Source organism: Nansenia antarctica (assembly GCF_963989245.1).
Source record: "Nansenia antarctica genome assembly, chromosome: 5".
In the NCBI taxonomy this organism is placed as follows: domain Eukaryota; kingdom Metazoa; phylum Chordata; class Actinopteri; order Argentiniformes; family Microstomatidae; genus Nansenia; species Nansenia antarctica.
Window position 1 is genome coordinate 74,927,333 of NC_137690.1, and position 19,499 is coordinate 74,946,831.

Genomic DNA, 19,499 nt, shown 5'->3' on the forward strand with positions numbered 1-19,499 from the left:
CGTGAATATATGTGTAAGATATACGTTATATAAGAAGGCTATTAATGTGTAAAAATATACGACAACTGTTAATTCATAATTTCATGATTGAATAAACTGACAAATAACTGCACAGTTATCAAACAAGCTCAAGCCACACGTGTTTGATAGATCCTTGGGGAAGTGTGTGACACATATTTCACAATATCTTGTTTTGCTGTGCCGTGGTAGAGAAGGCAAGAGACCATCTAGTGTTCACACATTCAAGCCTCTCTTTTTAATTGTTGTCTGTGAGCGGATAGTTCCTTTTATATAAATTCTCATCTAGATCTGTCTCAAACTATGCTGTGTTGGGCCCTTGCATTTGAGGGAATTGAGTCTTGAAAGTCCTTGAAAGGTGCTTGAATGTGATGTTTCAGAAGATGTGGGAACCCTGTATTGTATATCAACCTAACGGCAATGAACTATTTCTCTCTGTGTTGCATTTGTTAAGTCTCTGTTTCTATTTGATGATGACACGTGTTTGATAGATCCTTGGGGAAGTGTGTCCAAACTTTTGACTGGTACTGTATATATACATGTCTATATATAGATATATGTTAGGGTACATGTGGGAATACGGTTTATGTTGGCATTTCCTCCGGGGACATGGCAGCATAAAACGTTGACTTGGTACATGCTGGCATGTCTAACCCTAACCCTAACCCTACCCCTAACACCTGACCCTAACCCTAACCCTAACCCTAACCCTAGCACCTAACCCTAACCCTAACCCTACCCCTAACACCTGACCCTAACCCTAACCCTACCCCTAACACCTGACCCTAACCCTAGCACCTAACCCTAACCCTAGTTTTCCCACATGTACTTTAACATATGGTGCATGAAGCAGCTGGACCGTAGGGTGCATGGAGGTTCAGGAGGGAACAAAGTGCTTCTTGTATGCAGATCATAGATATTGCTGCTCGATAGAAACAATCTATTCAATGCACACAGACACTAAGCTGCACACAATGTATTTGTTTCTATTAGGAAATCTTCAGAAACGTTGGCAAATCTCAACGTATCAGGACACTAACCCCAAACGATCCCTTCCCTCCTTCCCTATCTGTGTGTGCGTTACATCAGCAGTGCTTTCTGAAAGCCTTTTTTTTTTGCGAGCTTTGGACTTTATCCTAAAGTAGATTTACCTTCAATCACCATTTATGAAATCTCCATCCATTAAAGAGGAGAGGCCCTGCCCCCTGTTATGTCCATTAAGCCTGATTAGAGAGGAAGAGAGGCAGAGGGTCTGTCTGTCTACATGTGTCCAGCCTGCCTGTTGAGCTCTCTCTCTCTTCTGGCCATCGAGGACAGAGGACAGCTAGGACAGAGGACAGAGGACAGAGGACAGAGGACAGAGGACAGAGTACAGAGGACAGAGGACAGAGGACAGGGGACAGAGGACAGAGGACAGAGGACAGAGGACAGAGGACAGAGGACAGAGGACAGAGGACAGAGGACAGAGGACAGGGGACAGAGGACAGAGGACAGAGGACAGAGGACAGAGGACAGAGGACAGGGGACAGGGGACAGAGGACAGAGGACAGAGGACAGAGGACAGAGGACAGGGGACAGGGGACAGAGGACAGAGGACAGAGGACAGAGGACAGAGGACAGAGGACAGAGGACAGAGGACAGAGGACAGAGGGCAGATCGGGGGGAAGGAGAGAGACCAGGGGACCTTGTCTGAGTTACTAGTGTTTACTGGTGTTTAATAGTGTTTACTAGTGTTTACTGGTGTTTACTGGTGTTTACTAGTGTTTACTAGTGTTTACTGGTGTTTACTGGTGTTTACTAGTGTTTACTGGTGTTTACTGGTGTTTAATCGTGTTTAATAGTGTTTACTAGTGTTTACTAGTGTTTACTGGTGTTTAATAGTGTTTACTGGTGTTTACTGGTGTTTACTGGTGTTTAATCGTGTTTAATAGTGTTTACTAGTGTTTACTAGTGTTTACTGGTGTTTAATAGTGTTTACTGGTGTTTACTGGTGTTTAATAGTGTTTACTAGTGTTTACTGGTGTTTAATAGTGTTTACTAGTGTTTACTGGTGTTTAATAGTGTTTACTAGTGTTTACTGGTGTTTAATAGTGTTTACTGGTGTTTACTGGTGTTTAATAGTGTTTACTAGTGTTTACTGGTGTTTAATAGTGTTTACTAGTGTTTACTGGTGTTTAATAGTGTTTACTGGTGTTTACTGGTGTTTAATAGTGTTTACTGGTGTTTACTGGTGTTTAATAGTGTTTACTAGTGTTTACTGGTGTTTAATAGTGTTTACTGGTGTTTACTGGTGTTTAATAGTGTTTACTGGTGTTTACTGGTGTTTACTAGTGTTTACTGGTGTTTACTGGTGTTTAATAGTGTTTAATAGTGTTTACTAGTGTTTACTAGTGTTTACTGGGTTCCACTGTGCTTCACAGGGGTCCAGGGGTCTAGAAACTTCCATTACCTGCCAGTGTTGGCCCCTGTCTTAGCTTAGCTTAGCTTAGCTTAGTTGAGCTTAGCTTCAGTTCTTATGTGGTGCGTGGGAGACGGCTCTGTCTGAGTGTAGTAGATGCAGGTGTGGTTGTGATGGGGGGGTGTGAGGCTGGTGGACGTGGGGGGGACAGAGGGGACAGGGGGGACAGGAGGAGGACGTGGAGCTGTGTAGGTGCAGCTGTCTGAGGGGACGGAGCCGAAGCAGAACCAGTCTCATGGAGAACCGGGGCTTTGGGACCAAGAGGGCCACCGGCGGATCCTTCAAGAGAGCCTCCCTCAAACGCACCACCTCCGGGTCTCAGAGGGTAAGAAACGTTTTTTTTTTTTAAATTTTTTTTTCAGGGTTCCCGCGCTGGTCTTAAAAAGCCGTAAAGTCTAAAAATCCAACAATCCAATTCATAAGGCGTAAAAAGGTCACAAATGTAAGTTATTCAGTCTAAAAATGAGGTGCTAGGTCTTATAAAATAGATCCTGCATGGAAATCAGTCTGACCATATCTGTTTCCGTGGAGATTAATCAAGCTGGAACCCCCAAAAAAGCCAATTCTCTTCCTTTTTTGTCTGTATGGCAGTGAAATCCCTAATTTCATCACCTCGAGGATGACAAAAAGCTATCATATGGTGTCGCGAATGGTCAAAGATTCTATTCAAAGAGGTCTAAAAAAAGTCTAAAAAGGTCTTAAATTTGACTTGTTGAAACTTGTAGGAACCCTGTTTATCTCAGAGGGTAAGAAACTCCCCCATACTTGTGACGGAGATGACCACTGTACTTGAGGCGAAAGCTATTGGCCAGCTGCAATTAGTCCAATTAGTCCAATTAGTCCAAAATGCAGCAGCGAGAGTTTTAACCAAAACAAGCAGAAGAGCTTATATAACTCCTATGTTAGAAACTCTACACTGGCTTCTTGTTAAGTTCAGAATAGATTTCAAGATCCTTCTGCTTGTTCATAAAGCTCTCACTGGCACAGCACCAGAATATCTGAAAGACCTTTTGCTAGCATATCAGCCCAATAGAGCTCTCAGGTCTTCTGCTAGCATATCAGCCCAATAGAGCTCTCAGGTCTTCTGCTAGCATATCAGCCCAATAGAGCTCTCAGGTCTTCTGCTAGCATATCAGCCCAATAGAGCTCTCAGGTCTTCTGACGCTGGTTTTCAAAATAATGTACAAAAGAAGAGATTCGGTGAGGATGTATTCTCATGTTATGCGCCCAGATTGTGTCTCACTGCCAGTTTACATTAGGGATGCAACCTCAGCACTATGTTCAAGTCAAGACTAAAAACCCATCTTTTTAATATTGCCTTTAAATGACTCAATAATACAATTATGATTATATAATGATTGGAGCACTTTGAGCTGCAACGTTTGCAGGAAAAGCGCTATACAAATAAAAGTTATTATTATATTATTATTACTTGAGGGGATCAACAGGTGTTCGTTTATTTGAATACGTTAAGTTGAATTGTACGTTACGGCGTAAGAACATCTGCTCACTCACTGACTGAAATGTAAAGAGGAATTGTGTTTAGAGAGAGATAGAGAGAGAGAGAGAGATATTTTATTAGCCACACGACCAAAGCCGGTGGAATTTGTTCTCGGTACAGCATATTAATCTCTGCAGCACACAAATGACAAAAACAAAGAAGTGCACAAGACAACATCAGACAAAAAATAAAATAAATAGACAACAACAAACAATCGTATGCATGTGGGTTATGACAGTAAGGAGGGGGCTAGAGGGAGGCGTTCAGAGTCCTGATGGCTGTGGGGATGTATGTATCTCACTAGCTAAGGGGGAGACACATGCAACAATGTGATTTGAGTGTTGCGTGTTAATCTGGACCCTATAGCGGTCGGCTCCCTTACAACAGCTGGGACCAGAGTAAAGCCCTTTTATTCTGTCTCATATTCACCACTCTGGTGTGATTAACACGCAACAATAATGCACACTTCAGGACGCCGCTATAGAACGTCAAACGCCATCGTCCAATCGCGGTTGAGAGGGTCAGGAAAGCCCCTACCGAGGGTCAGAAAAGCCCTACCGAGGGTCAGGAAAGCCCTTAGAGAGGTCAGGGGGATAGAGGGTCAGACATGTACTGTAGATGACATCCAGAGGCTGGTGGAGGCTGGTGGTGGGGGAGCCGATCGGAGGACGGGCTGTTGTTGTAAAAGGCATGGAACGGAATGAGCCCATCCTCCGATTTCTACCTCCATCAGCCTCCACTGATCCAGAGTGAGGGATGAAGGTCGGATCAGTTTCTTGCAAAAGGCTGTGGCTTTTTAAAATTTAGTCAGGACAGTGCACATTAATGAATAGTCACTTATACAGAGTATGTTGACAGTAAATATGCCGGATTTAGCTGTGAGCTCATTTGCATCCGTAGTCCTCATGACATAAAATCGTACAATAGATTAAAAAAACAAGAAGAATAATGGACAACATCACAACAGAATACAATAGGACATAAGACAATGAGTATGTGACCATAGGGACGTACATTCCTGCAGTAGAAAATAAAGTGCACAGGTCAAGAGTAAAAGAGGGTAAAAGTACAAAATAAGACAGAAAGTAAGGTAGTGTGATGTTACTGAGGGAGAGGTAGCTGGACACTCTGTAGTGCAACAAGGGGATGACCAGAGACCACCATTCCTCCTTCCGTTCCTCCATTACAATGAGCCCATCCTCCAATTCCTACCTCCACCAGCCTCTGTTCCTGATGTACAGTACCGTGTAGTAGACCAAAGCAAACACATCTCTGTTATTGTACAACATAGACACGACTGTTCTAGTGTCAACTGTCACTTAGATCCAACTGTCACTTTCAAATTTGAAATAAGATGTGACAGTTGGTGATGTTCTGGTGATAATGAAGGTGTGTGTGGCAGGGTTCCCACGGGTCCTTGAAATCCTTGAAAGTTTGTGAATTTGAGAAAAAATAAAAATCAAGGTCTTAAAAGTTTTTGAAAATAGACATGGGTCATTGAAAGTGCATGAATTCCCCTCTCTCTCTCTCTCTCTCTCTCTCTCTCTCTCTCTCTCTCTCTCTCTCTCTCTCTCTCTCTCTCTATAAAAATAAAAGTCTCTGTATTGCTTAACTTTACACATATTTCACAATATCTTGTTTTGCTGTGCTGTGGTAGAGAAGGCAAGAGACCATCTAGTGTTCCCACATTCAAGCCTCTCTTTTTAATTATTGTCTGTGAGCGGATAGTTCCTATTATATACATTCTCATCTAGATCTGTCTCAAACTATGCCGTGTTGGGTCCTTGAATTTGAGGGAATTCAGTCTTGAAAGTCCTTGAAAGGTGCTTGAATGTGATGTTTCAGAAGGTGTGGTAACCCTATACTACCTATGATCCCTATAAGAAGTGAAAACAGGCAGTGGAGGCAGGGCTGCACTTAAGTATATTACTCTCTCTCTCTCTGTCTCTCTCTCTCTCGCTCTCTGTCTCTCTCTCTCTCTCCCTGCCTCTCTCTCTCTCTCTGTCTCTCTCTCTCTGTCTCTCTCTCTCTCTGTCTCTCTGTGTATCTCTCTCTCTCTGTCTCTCTCTCTCTCTGTGTCTCTCTCTCCCTGCCCCTCTCTCTCTCTCTCTCTCTCTCTCTCTCTCTCTGTCTCTCTCTCTCTGTCTCTCTGTGTGTCTCTCTCTCTCTGTCTCTCTCTCTCTCTGTGTCTCTCTCTCTCTGTCTCTCTGTCTGTCTCTCTCTCTCTCTCTCTCTCTCTCTCTCTCTCTCTCTCTCTGTCTCTCTCTCTCTCTCTGCCCCCCCCCCTCCCCCTTTCTGAAAAAAGGAAGCGTGCATGTGACCGAATGGGAAGAGTATTAGATTGAACACATGGAATGCTGTAACGTGGAACTTGTGATCCTCCACAGGAGGAGACAACACTTAACATAACACAGTTATGGCTGTTTCAGATCTCTATATATATATACGTCTGTATGTCTGTCTGTATGTATGTCAGGGGGATCATAAACATTAAAGGAAGTGAACATTAAGCCCCTCCTAATAGACTTATCCCCTCAGCCACCACAGACAGACGGACGTGTGGCCTCGCAGACCACCTGACATGGGTTTCCAGGGCTAATCGACGGCATGGTTGGACTCATGTGACCAACGCGCTGCTGCTCTCTCAGCCCCTCAGAGGACAATAACACATTATATATCTCTGCCTCTAGAAAAAAAAACTAGGAAATCACCCAACGGGGACAATGTAGATGCAACCAGTGACATCTGAGACATGGTCGCTCACTCAGAGTTTATGTGAATGAATGAATGAATGAATGAATGAATGAATGAATGAATGAATGAATGAATGAATGAATGAATGAATGAATGAATGGTCTTTATTGTCATTGATATAGTACAGGTACCAAACAACGAAATTTGGGAGGGGGGGCTCCCCTGGTGCTAGGAAAAAAAACTAAAAACAAGAAGGGAAAAGAGCTGGTTTACATAAATAAAGGCTATGTACACTATCCACTATACTATACTATACAAATAAAACACTGTGCTGTACTCTATGCTATGCTATACCTATTCTAACATTTCCTATCTCTGAACCTTATGTACCCGAGGGTTGTCATATTGCACATAGTGTTATTGCACATTCATTTAAAGTGTCGCAGTTTGCAGGTTTGAAATGTACACAGTTGTGTTTCAGTGTTGCACTTGATTTCAATCTAGTAGCTGCCATCAATTTGTCTAGATTGTCCAGGGCCTAGAACCTAGGTCTTTGCTGTGTTCAGGGCCTGAATGGCCCTGGGGTAGAAGCTGAGCTTCAGTCTGTTTGTCCTTGCGAACATGGTCCTGAACCGCCTGTTCGAGGGCAGCCGAGCAAAGTGTTCGTACCCAGGGTGGGATGGGTTATATGTCAGGTTATATGTCAGGTTGTGTCAGGTTGTGTCAGGTTGTGTCAGGTTGTGTCAGGTTGTGTCAGGTTGTGTCAGGTTGTTCTGAGTTCTGAGTTCTCCCATGTCTACCTCCGCCAGCCTCCCCTGGTTCTGATGAATGCATCTGGACTTCCAGACTCATAATAATAACAATAATAACAATAATAATAATATTACATTAGACTTATATAGCGCTTTTCTAGACACTCAAAGACGCTTTACAAACTGAAAAGATTGAGTAGAAATAATATTATTTTTTTCAAATAAAAAAATAAAAAAATAAAGTATAGGGGTCTAATTCATTTTTAGATTGACAATCTACTCTGTATACTGCAAGTATATCTAGATTTCGTGCAGAGAAGCGGCGAAAACAAGCAACGCCAGCGTCCTCTCTCGACCAGCATTTTTTTTAAAGTGAAAAGTCTTACGAGTATGATCAATGTAATGTTAGCTAGCTACCTCTAAACATGGATTTGGCTGTGCATACATTTATTAATTTGAGGTGGTAAACACAGTCAGTTTATCAGTCAGACTAATGTCTGTATTACAGAAGCCAGGTCTTCTGCTGGGACGTGCTACTGTTAGACGTCTGAGCTAAACCATCCACCATTTGCAAGTCATCATCATCTTACAACGAGCTCCGGAAATGGACGTTTATCATTGTTCATTATTCTAACAATGTTCCTTTCTGCTACAGTATGTTCTCATAATCTCTTTATGAGGTCACAATCCCAAGGTTCCAAATCCTCCTTCTAATTCTAATCCGGTTGTTCCAGTTGTCTATTGTGTTCTTTATTGCCCCATTACTGAATACCTTTCGCTAGGTAATAGAATACACACACGCTGGGGGTTTCATCCTTGGCGCAACACATTTACTTTGAGAACCCCCCGACCCTCCACACACACACACACACACACACACACACACACACACACACACACACACACACACACACACACACACACTCACACTCACACTCACACTCACACTCGCACACACACTCGCACTCACACTCGCACTCGCACACACACACACACACACACACACACACACACACACACACACGCGCGAACAGAAAGTAATGAGTTTCTGAACTAAGGGCAGTGACTCTGTCAGGATGGTAGCAATCTTCTGAGCAGCGGTGAACAACCTTGTTATTTTTTAAGGGCTTCCAAGAGAACAGGCTAGTACCTACCTGCACACACACAGACACACACACACACACACACACACACACACACACACACACCCCAGCCCTGCCCCAGTGGGCTGATGGTGGGCACAGTGGTGTAGTCTACGTGATACGCAGGACTACGCCGTATACCCACTAGGAAAGGCCAAGGATTTCCATATACCCACTTAACAATGTGTGAGGATACATAACGGCGTTTTGTGACAGAACTTTCACACTTTCATTCATAAAATTCACCCCGTCTGTGTGTTATATAGCACTTGACTTTTGGACCATTGGGACTGACTATAGCGTCATATACCATCAACGGGGGGAGATGCGACATGAAATATGTCAAAATGCAGCACTATCATGCACAGATCAGCCTTATAACATGTCATGTTAGATATGTATATATATAACGTCAGACAGGGAGCGCAGATGTATTTTTATGGCGTTCCCTATGCTGGGAGGGAAAAATCACAGTATACCCTCTAGAAAAAACTAGACTGTACCACTGTGGGCCAACACAGCCCAGCTAGAAGGAGAGGGATGTTTACAGCGCATGTTGACTGGCTTCCAATGCTGCTCTGTCATTCCCCAACAAGAACGCCTTTCAAAACATCCCAGTCTGGGTCCAATTCCCCCAATTATGCAAATGAGGTTCCGATAGAACAGCAGGGGGTGTGACATCGCCCAATAAAACATTACGGGCCTTTTGTACTACTTTCTCTGTTTCTTACTCTGAGGATTTGTTGATCATACGGGTTGTACTTTCTCTCTCTCTCTCTCTCTCTCTCTCTCTCTCTCTCTCTCTCTGTCTCCCTCCCCCTCTCTCTCTCTCTCTCCCTCCCCCTCTCTCTCTCCCTCTCTCTCCCCCTCCTCTCTCTCCCTCCCCCCCCTCCTCTCTCTCTCTCTCTCCTCTCCCTCTCTCTCCCCCTCCTCTCTCTCCCTCCCCCCCCTCCTCTCTCTCTCTCTCTCCCCCCCTCCTCTCCCTCTCTCTCTCCCCCTCCCTCCTCTCCCTCTCTCTCTCTCCTTCCCCCCCTCCTCTCCCTCTCTCTCTCCCCCCCTCCTCTCTCTCTCTCTCTCTCTCCCCCCTCTCTCTCTCTCTCTCTCCTTCCCCCCCTCCTCTCTCTCTCTCTCTCCCCCCCTCCTCTCTCCCCCCCCCCCTCCTCTCTCTCTCTCTCTCCTTCCCCCCCTCCTCTCCCTCTCTCTCTCTCCCTCCCCCCCTCCTCTCCCTCTCTCTCCCCCTCCTCTCTCTACCTCCCCCCCTCCTCTCTCTCTCTCTCTCTCCCCCCCCTCCTCTCCCTCTCTCTCTCTCCTTCCCCCCCTCCTCTCCCTCTCTCTCCCCCCCCTCTCTCTCCTTCCCCCCCTCCTCTCCCCCCCCTCTCCCCCCCTCCTCTCCCTCTCTCTCCCTCCCCCCCCTCTCTCTCCCCCCCTCCTCTCCCTCTCTCCCCCCCCTCTCTCTCCTTCCCCCCCTCCTCTCCCCCCCCTCTCCCCCCCTCCTCTCCCTCTCTCTCCCTCCCCCCCTCTCTCTCCCCCCCTCCTCTCCCTCTCTCTCCCCCCCTCTCTCTCCCCCCCCTCTCTCTCCTTCCCCCCCTCCTCTCCCCCCCCTCTCCCCCCCCTCCTCTCCCTCTCTCTCCCTCCCCCCCCTCTCTCACCCCCCCTCCTCTCCCTCTCTCCTTCCCCCCCTCCTCTCCCTCCCCCCCTCCTCTCCCTCTCTCTCTCCCCCCCTCCCTCCCCCCCTCCCTCCTCTCCCTCTCTCTCTCTCCCTCCCCCCCCTCCCCCCCTCCCTCCCCCTCCTCTCTCTCCCCCTCCTCTCTCTCTCTCCCCCCCTCCCTCTCCCCCCCTCCTCTCCCTCTCTTCAACATCACAACTGCACAACACCACGGAGAGAGATATGCTGTAGTAGAGAGAGAGGGAAGAAGAAAGTTCTCTAGTCGAGAGATTAGAGAGGAAGTGTGTATGTGTGTGTGTGTGTGTGTGTTCGTGTTTGTGTGTGTGTATGCGTGCGTGCATCCATGTGTGTGTGTGTGTGTGTGAGTGTGTTCGTGTTATTGTGTGTGCGTGCGTGCATCCATGTGCGTTCGTGTGTGTGTGTGTGTATGTGTGTGTATTTGTTTGTGTGTGTTCGTGTTTTTGTGTGTTCGTGTTATTGTGTGTGTATGCGTGCGTGCATCCATGAGTGTGTTTGTGTGTGTGTGTGTGTGTGTGTGTTCGTTCGTGTGTGTGTGTGTGTGTGTGTGTGTGTGTGCGTTCGTGTGTGTGTGTGTGTGTGTGTTTGGAGGGTCGGGGGGGCTCTCAAAGTAGACGTGTTGTGCCAAGGATGTAATACCCAGTGTGCAGGGAGGAGATGGCTGGGTCATGGGACGCCTGGAGGATTACCTTGAAGTGGAGTCATAAGACTCTGAACAAAGGCTGTTCACATGCTGGTCATAAGAGCCCTGTTCCATAAAGTGATGCTGTTCCATATCTGTTGGTCTGTTGGTCTGTCTTCACTGAGGCTGGAGCACAGGGGGGAGCGGAGCTAGAGAGATCTGGTTAGAGGGCTAGTGTTGGTGTTAGAGGGTCCACTTGACTACAAGGTTGTTCCTCCTGTAAGCTGGTACCGGGTGCTCGATAGAAGGTAAGTGGGGTTGTGTTTTTGGTGTGGATCAGCTTGGCGTCTTTCTCTTTGATACTTTTTTGTGGGTTTTTTTAGGAGTGGGGCAGTCCCACTCATATTTTTCATTTTATTGGACAGATACAGTGAAGTCAGACAGGAAAGTAAGGAGAGAGAGGGCATGTCAGCAGGGCATGGGCCGGATTAGAACCCATGCCGACATGGGCATATGTGTGCACTGTAGACCGTGGTGCTAGACCACAGGACCACCCCAGGCCACACTTTTATGTGTTTTGACTTTTCCACTTTTGACAGACGGTGTTTTTCCTCGTACGATGATGTGGGTTTTATTCCTACTGTATCCTACTGTTGTTTAGACTAAAAAATGATGTTTCTTTACATTTTGGACCATGGAACATCTGTATCTGTGTAGATGGACTCCAACAATGTCCAAGAGAGGAGTTTGAATTGAGGACGTTGTTTCATATATGTTTCAATATAACAATAAATTTGTTTAAAAGCTTTTGGTCAGTTTTATCAAACTCCTGTAGTCAGTGGGTAGCTTTTCAGACTGAGCGTTGGTAGCTTTTAGGATTGGGGCGTTGGCGTTGGAGTCTTGGCCAACCATTTTTCTTTTTTACACTCCACTTCATCCTGTTTTTGTCCTCTCTTTTCGTACACTCCTCTCCATCCACTTTTCATTCATAAACATTTGAGGAGAAATGTTCTAATGCTTGGGGGTCAATAAGACCCGGACAGACAGAGTGACCCAGGGATGACACGGCCTGTTGGACCTCCAGGAGCCAACATCATAATGGCTGTCCTCTACGTTTTGACACGTTTTCTTGTAATGATTCTCTTTTGTTGGGGTTGTGGTGCGTGATAGTTGTTGGATTTTTTTAATAATTTTTTTATAGCACCTTTTTTGCTGCTCCAAAGCTGCTCCAAAGCGCTTTACAACGGCCTCTCATTCACCCATTCACACACACATTCACACACCAATGGAGGCAAGCTGTCATGCAAGGCGCTCACTGGTAGCAATTTGGGGTTCAACGTCTTGCCCAAGGACACTTCGACATGTGGCCACCCGGGGCTCGAACTGTCGATCTGCCGACCTTGTGATCATTAGGCGGCGATTCTACCTCCTGCGCCACAGCCGCCGGGTTGTGGTGCGTGATAGTTGTTGGAATTTTGACTGATTGTTTTATCCATAACATAACATTTTACATGTTTGGCATTTAGCAGATGCCTTATTCCAAAGCGACTTACAATCAATACATTTGACTAAGCAAGTGAATCATCAATCCACCAGTCGTAGCAGGAAGAGTGATCTAGCTCAGGCCCGGGGCCATTGGCAGTCTCTGTGATAGAAGGAAAAAATTAAGATAAAAAATATATATACAATGGAGAAACAGAGAAACAGTACAGGGGGGGCAGTAGAAGTCTTAGGGGACACAGTAAAGGGGAAAAGCGGGTGTCTCAGGAGACGCAGTGCTGGGGGGCAGTAGATGTCTCAGCTACATGCTATGGAAAGTCCGAACATCTCTGACATAACTGTCAAAAATTAAAAGCTTGAGCAAAGCTAAGCCGCCGTGTTAGTTTCCGTTCTGTAAAGAAGTCTAGTGTATGATACATACTGGGTATCAGCGGAGGCTACCTCCACCAGCCTCTGCTTCTGGATATCAAAGAACCCAACACGCGTCTACCGTAGTATAATTATGTTGGTACTTCGTGAGTTTAGAATGATAAGGTTCTATCTCCGTTTAGAATGATAAGGTTCTATCTCCGTTTAGGGCAGTTCAGAGATATTGAGCGTCAAAGTTTTTACATTCCATGATGTTTTGTGAGATGGAACCTTTGTATTTTATTAATTACTAACTCAAAAATGTCAACATTTAAAAAATAACACCACACAGGCATTAATAATGGATCAGATTATGTAAAAAACTCAATTTTGACCAGAAATGGAGATAGAACCTTATAATGCTAACGTCACGACTTGGTATCTTGGTTTAATCCACTATTATCCAAAGTGGACGTCCTCCCCAAAGTGCCGAGCAGCAGACAGAACTCTTTAGAGTGCAGCGCTAAGCACTACGGCCCACTGTATTGCACTACGGGCCATTACAAGTCTCTACCTTTCAGCCCCTGTTCTCTAGCCCGGCTGGGGCGGGCGGCTGTGTCTCAGGAGGTAGAGCCGCCGTCTAATGATCGCAAGGTTGGCAGATCGGCGGTTCGAGCCCCGGCTGGCCACATGTCGAAGTGTCCTTGGGCAAGACACTGAACCCCAAATTGCTCCCAGTGAGCGGGCTGGCGCCTTGCATGGCAGCTTGCCGCCATTGGTGTGTGAATGTGTGTGTGAATGGGTGAATGAGAGGCCGTTGTAAAGCGCTTTGGATAAAGGCGCTATATAAGTGCAGTCCATTTAGCAAGTCTCTGCCTTTCAGCCCCTGTTCTTTAGGCCTGTTCTTTAGGCCTGTTCTTTAGGCCTGTTCTATAGCCCTGTTCTTTAGGCCTGTTCTTTAGGCCTGTTCTTTAGGCCTGTTCTATAGCCCTGTTCTTTAGGCCTGTTCTTTAGGCCTGTTCTATAGCCCTGTTCTTTAGGCCTGTTCTTTAGCCCTGTTCTTTAGGCCTGTTCTTTAGCCCTGTTCTTTAGGCCTGTTCTTTAGCCCTGTTCTTTAGCCCTGTTCTTTGGGCCTGTTCTATAGCCCTGTTCTTTAGGCCTGTTCTATAGCCCTGTTCTTTAGGCCTGTTCTTTAGGCCTGTTCTATAGGCCTGTTCTTTAGGCCTGTTCTATAGGCCTGTTCTTTAGGCCTGTTCTTTAGGCCTGTTCTTTAGCCCTGTTCTTTAGGCCTGTTCTATAGCCCTGTTCTTTAGGCCTGTTCTATAGACCTGTTCTTTAGGCCTGTTCTTTAGGCCTGTACTTTAGGCCTGTTCTTTAGGCCTGTCCTTTAGGCCTGTTCTTTAGCCCTGTTCTTTAGGCCTGTTCTTTAGCCCTGTTCTTTAGGCCTGTTCTTTAGGCCAGTTCTTTAGGCCTGTTCTTCAGGCCTGCTCTCTGCAGGGGCGTGTAGGTGGCAGGATCAGCTCCACCCAGAGGCTCCATAAGAGGATTTGTTGCCCCAAGAAAGAGAGACATTTGGTGCAGTACTGGTGCGATAGAAACGCAGAGGAGAGTTCACAGTTCGTGACGTCAGAATTATAAATAAGGTTCTATCTCCATTTTTGTCAAAATTTTGTTTTTTACATAATCTGATCCATTAGATATTTATTAATGCCTGTGTGGTGTTATTTTTAAAATGTTTTGTGAGATCTCACAAAACATAATGGAATGTAAAAACTTAACGGAGATAGAACCTTATCATTCTAAGCTCACGAGTTGTCACAGTTGTTTGTTCTACCCGTTCTGTTGGTGTCAAACGGAGGGAACAGTTGGAGGACAGTTGGTGTTTGGTGATGCGTCACTAACAGATAATGGACAGTCAGGGACGCGTGACGGTGATATATTAGAGCTAATGTTGCCTAATGTCCCATCGTATTGTCCATTGTCCAATGTCCATATCTATCTATCTATCTATCTATCTATCTATCTATCTATCTATCTCTATCTATCTATCTATCTATCTATCTATCTATCTATCTATCTATCTGTCTATCTAATAGTAGCAACGATAGCGCCAATAGTAGCAGTAGCAGCATAGTGCAATTGTTATCTTGAATAGAGAGAACCATATGAAGATGGGGGGACCAGACGTAAAGAAAATACTCAACTGTACCTTCTTCTTGTTTTTGTTTTTTTCCTCAGGCACAGAAGGTCTGGATCGAGAGGACGTTTCAGAAAAGGGAATGCATTCAAATCTTCCCCAGCAAGGAGCCCAACAGGTAAAGAACCGTAGGCTAGCGCTGTGGCCTTGTGGGTATCACTAGGAACACATTTACCCCCAATTAGACAACCCATATGCTTCCCAATCCATTTTGAGCCATTTGAGGGTTTTAATATCATTTGGGAAAAACCCTACTTTCGCTCCTGACCTACTTAAACCTGGCGTTGGTGATTTTTAGAGTGCTGTTCCCACTCCAACGTACTGCAAATTCCCTCCAGTACCAAAATCCATCTGGAGTATCAACGACATCTAATAATAATAATAATAATAATAATAATAATAACCAAATCCCTCAAAACGGTGTGTATTTTCATATGACTTAGCGTGTAAACCCAACCGACAACCCAAACAGAGAGTGAAACACGTTCCAGGGCATGCATCAACTGCTGCAGCTGGCCGTAGCCATGGCAACCCAACGGCCACGTAGTGAAAAGCAACACAGTAGAAGACTCTGTTTGACTCCCTCTTCACTCATCCAGGGCTTGAGGGCAGAAACATATTTGTCATTTATCTGATTCGTTCCCCCGATTCACTAGATAACCGTCCGTTTGTGTTGTTTCTGTTAGGAGAGATAGGGAGAGATTTCTTAAATTAAACAAGCCTGTTTGTTTGTTAGGAATCTTTCTCCTCTCCTGGCAACACGTTTGACTTCACTCTGTCCAAATAGGATTTTTGTGTCGGACCCCAGGAAGACTAGCTAATGTCATGGCATTAGCTAATCGTGACGTTAGAATTATCTAAACGTTCTATCTCCATTTTTGTCAAAATTGAGTTTTTTTACATAATCTGATCCATTAGGTGTTTATTAATGCCTGTGTGGTGTTATTTATTAAATGTTGACATTTTCTAGTTAGTAATTAATAAAATACAAAGGTTCCATCTCACAAAACATAATGGAATGTAAAAACTTTGACCCTCAATATCTCTGAACTGCCCTAAACGGAGATAGAACCTTATCATTCTAAACGGAGATAGAACCTTATCATTCTAAACGGAGATAGAACCTTATCATTCTAAACGGAGATAGAACCTTATCATTCTAAACGGAGATAGAACCTTATCATTCTAAACGGAGATAGAACCTTATCATTCTAAGCTCACCTAATGGGGATTCCTAATAAACAAACAAACAAACACGTGTGTCTTTCGCTTGTGTGACAATTCACCTGGGGGGGGAGTTAGAATTTTACGAAAACGAATGTTCCCGACGTCTCCCCTCCCAGGTGCAGCTGCGGTCAGTTGGTGAGCCAGCATGCTGCCATCCCCGGGGCCACCACCAGGGCGCCGGAGGAGGTCGTAGGTCAGCCGGGTCAGGCGGAGGTGCCGGGGGCCAGAGAGCGCTGGGCGGTGGCCAAACACACACAAGCCTCGGCCACGGACGCCTACGGGGTCATCGAGTTCCAGGGAGGCGGACATGCTAACAAGGCTATGGTATGACACACACACACACACACACACACACACACACACACACACACACACACACGCCTACCTAGACACACACACACACACACACACACCTACCTAGACACACACACACACACACGCCTACCTAGACACACACACACACACACACACACACACACACATACACACACACATACACACACACACACACACACACACACAACACACATACACATGTAGACACACACACACACACACACAGACACAAATAGACACACACACACACACATACACACACCTAGACACACACACACACACACACACACTCCTAGACACACACACACACATAGACACATACAGACACACACACACATAGACATACACACATACACACACACACACACACACGCACCCACCCACCCATACACACACACACACACACAGTATCCAGTATCTTTACTCATTCATAAGCGTCTTTGAGTGTCTAGAAAAGCGCTATATAAGTCTAATGTATTATTGTTATTATTATTATTATGTTTTGTTTCCTTTATTTTAAATGAACCATCCATTTGAATACGTCTCTGAACCTGCCTAACCTCCTCTTCCTCCTCCTCCTCCTCCCCCTCAGTACATCCGCGTGGCCTATGACTCTAACCTGCTCTTCCTCCTCCTCCTCCTCCTCCTCCTCCTCCTCCTCCTCCTCAGTACATCCGCGTGGCCTATGACTCTAAGCCAGACAACCTGCTGCACCTGATGGTGAAGGACTGGCAGTTGGAGCTGCCCACCCTGGTCATCTCCGTCCACGGGGGGCTGCAGAACTTCGACCTGCAGCCCAAACTGAAGCAGGTGTTCGGGAAGGGGCTGATCAAGGCGGCGGTCACCACGGGGGCGTGGATCTTCACTGGGGGGGTCAGCACCGGTACGGAGCTAGCTAGCTAGCTAGCGAAACGTGTTACACACACACACACACACACACACGCACACACAGACACAGACACAGACACACACACACACACACACCCACACACACACACTCTCACACTCACACACACTCTCACACACACTCTCTCACACACACTCACACTCACACTCACACTCACACTCACACTCACACTCACACTCACACACACACACACACACACAGACACACAGATACAGACACACACACACACACACACACACACACACACACAGGAATGGACGGAATCACTCGTGTTTAACACTAGAACAGCGGTGCCTTTTTAAAATGCTCTCTTTAAAATGTTGACCTGCTATTTACACACAGCGACCACTAGTTGGCCGCTTGTAAATTAGCCTGCTTCCTACACAGAAAAACAGCAAAATAGCTTCATACTAGCTTATCCTGATGTGATTTTGAAAATGTAAGGATACTGGGTGGTAGAACTCACATGGAAAAGTCATGAAAGGAGGGTCCTGAAATGTATTGAGTGCAAAGATATAACATGTTTTTTTACTCACATCCCTCATGGCTGTTCTAGTGTCAACAATATTGTATGAGAGATTGTGATAATTGCTGTACAATAGATATAGTTTGTTTTTGTCATTTGTTGTAAATTCATTGGTCGTTTGCTTTACTTTGATATAGTGAGTTATCATTATTCATTAGCGGGACCTACGTACAGTGTGTGACAAATCCAATTCATAATGAACTTCAATCGCATCTAATCTGATCAATAATCTGATCAATAATCTGATCATTACTCTGATCAATAATCTGATCGATCCTCTCCTGGTCTCTCAGGGGTGATCCGTCACGTGGGCGATGCGCTGAAGGATCACTCCTCCAAGTCCAGAGGGAAGGTGTGCGCCATCGGCATCGCCCCCTGGGGGATCGTGGAGAACAAGGAGGACCTCATCGGCAGGGATGTGAGTCACCCAGAGAACCTTTAAAGAACTTCCAGGGCTTTGACCTTTGACCTTTGACCTCCTCGGGGGTTTGAGCTGAATCTCTAACAATGCTCCACCATGTACAGCAGTGGTTCTCAACCCTCTCCTCGGGAACCCAATTACTCAATCATAATTGCTTGGTACCTGATTAGTTGAATCAGGTGTGCTGGAGGTGGTGGAACAGATCAGATATGTGGAGCGGCTGGGGGTCCCCGAGGAGAGGCTGGGGGTCCCCGAGGAGAGGCTGGGGGTCCCCGAGGAGAGGCTGGGGGTCCCAGAGGAGAGGCTGAGGGTCCCAGAGGAGAGGCTGGGGGTCCCAGAGGAGAGGCTGGGGGTCCCCGAGGAGAGGCTGGGGGTCCCAGAGGAGAGGCTGGGGGTCCCCGAAGAGAGGCTGGGGGTCCCAGAGGAGAGGCTGGGGGTCCCAGAGGAGAGACTGGGGGTCCCCGAGGAGAGGTTTGAGAACCACTGCTGTACAGTATGATCAAAGTGGCCAAAAACAAATCACAAATCACAACAGTAAGATTCGCGACTTTCAGCACATCATCCTGCTGTAGGAAGCTTACAGTAAACCCACCAGAAAGACGATTCGCGATTCGTAACGATTAGTGTCTTCGTCTGTATGTTTGGGCGTTGAGGCAGTAAGCATGTTATCCACCCCCACCCCAGGTGACGCGGCCGTACCAGACCATGTCCAACCCCAGCAGCAAGATGGCGGTCCTCAACAGTAGCCACTCCCACTTCATCCTGTCCGACAACGCCACCTACGGGAAGTACGGCGCCGAGGTGCGTCTGCGCCGCCAGCTGGAGAAGCACATCTCCCTGCAGAAGATCAACACGCGTAAGTCAGCGGGGAGAGGTGGGGTAGTGGTGGGGTAGAGGTGGGGTATTGCCCATGTGTCTGCTGTATCCTGGCGTGCCTGACCTGACCCCTCTGTGACCTGTCTGACCCCTCTGTGACCTGTCTGACCTCTGACCTTTCTGTGACCTGTGAGTTTCCCTTTGTCATCCTATGCCTGTGGCTTGTGATAAGGCAGGGACAGCAAAGGGATGCTCAGCTGTCACCACTCTTCTTCTCAGTGCTAGCATCCGCCGAGCTACATGGTTATAGCATCATCACGCTGGTCTGTGGAGGGGTAGCATTTGTCGAG

The 19,499-nt window shown here is 46.3% G+C and overlaps 2 protein-coding genes across 2 annotated transcripts in view; both read left to right on the forward strand.

Annotated features, from left to right (window-relative positions):
• Positions 1-2,711: 2,711 nt before the first annotated feature.
• The window catches only part of LOC308158383 (transient receptor potential cation channel subfamily M member 1-like), a gene marked incomplete at both ends in the record, with an annotated part of 85,418 nt that continues 68,630 nt past the window's right edge, over positions 2,712-19,499 (forward strand). The window contains one exon of the mRNA XM_080531971.1: positions 2,712-2,801. Within this exon, the coding sequence (XP_080388097.1) occupies positions 2,712-2,801 (90 nt within the window). The remainder of the gene's footprint in view (positions 2,802-19,499) is intronic.
• Positions 14,627-19,499, forward strand: part of LOC308159112 (transient receptor potential cation channel subfamily M member 1-like) — a gene marked incomplete at both ends in the record, with an annotated part of 5,664 nt that continues 791 nt past the window's right edge. Inside the window, 6 exons of the mRNA XM_080532865.1 lie at positions 14,627-14,650; positions 14,958-15,034; positions 16,260-16,467; positions 17,149-17,362; positions 18,206-18,330; positions 19,018-19,189. Of these exons, the coding sequence (XP_080388991.1) occupies positions 14,627-14,650; positions 14,958-15,034; positions 16,260-16,467; positions 17,149-17,362; positions 18,206-18,330; positions 19,018-19,189 (820 nt within the window). The remainder of the gene's footprint in view (positions 14,651-14,957; positions 15,035-16,259; positions 16,468-17,148; positions 17,363-18,205; positions 18,331-19,017; positions 19,190-19,499) is intronic.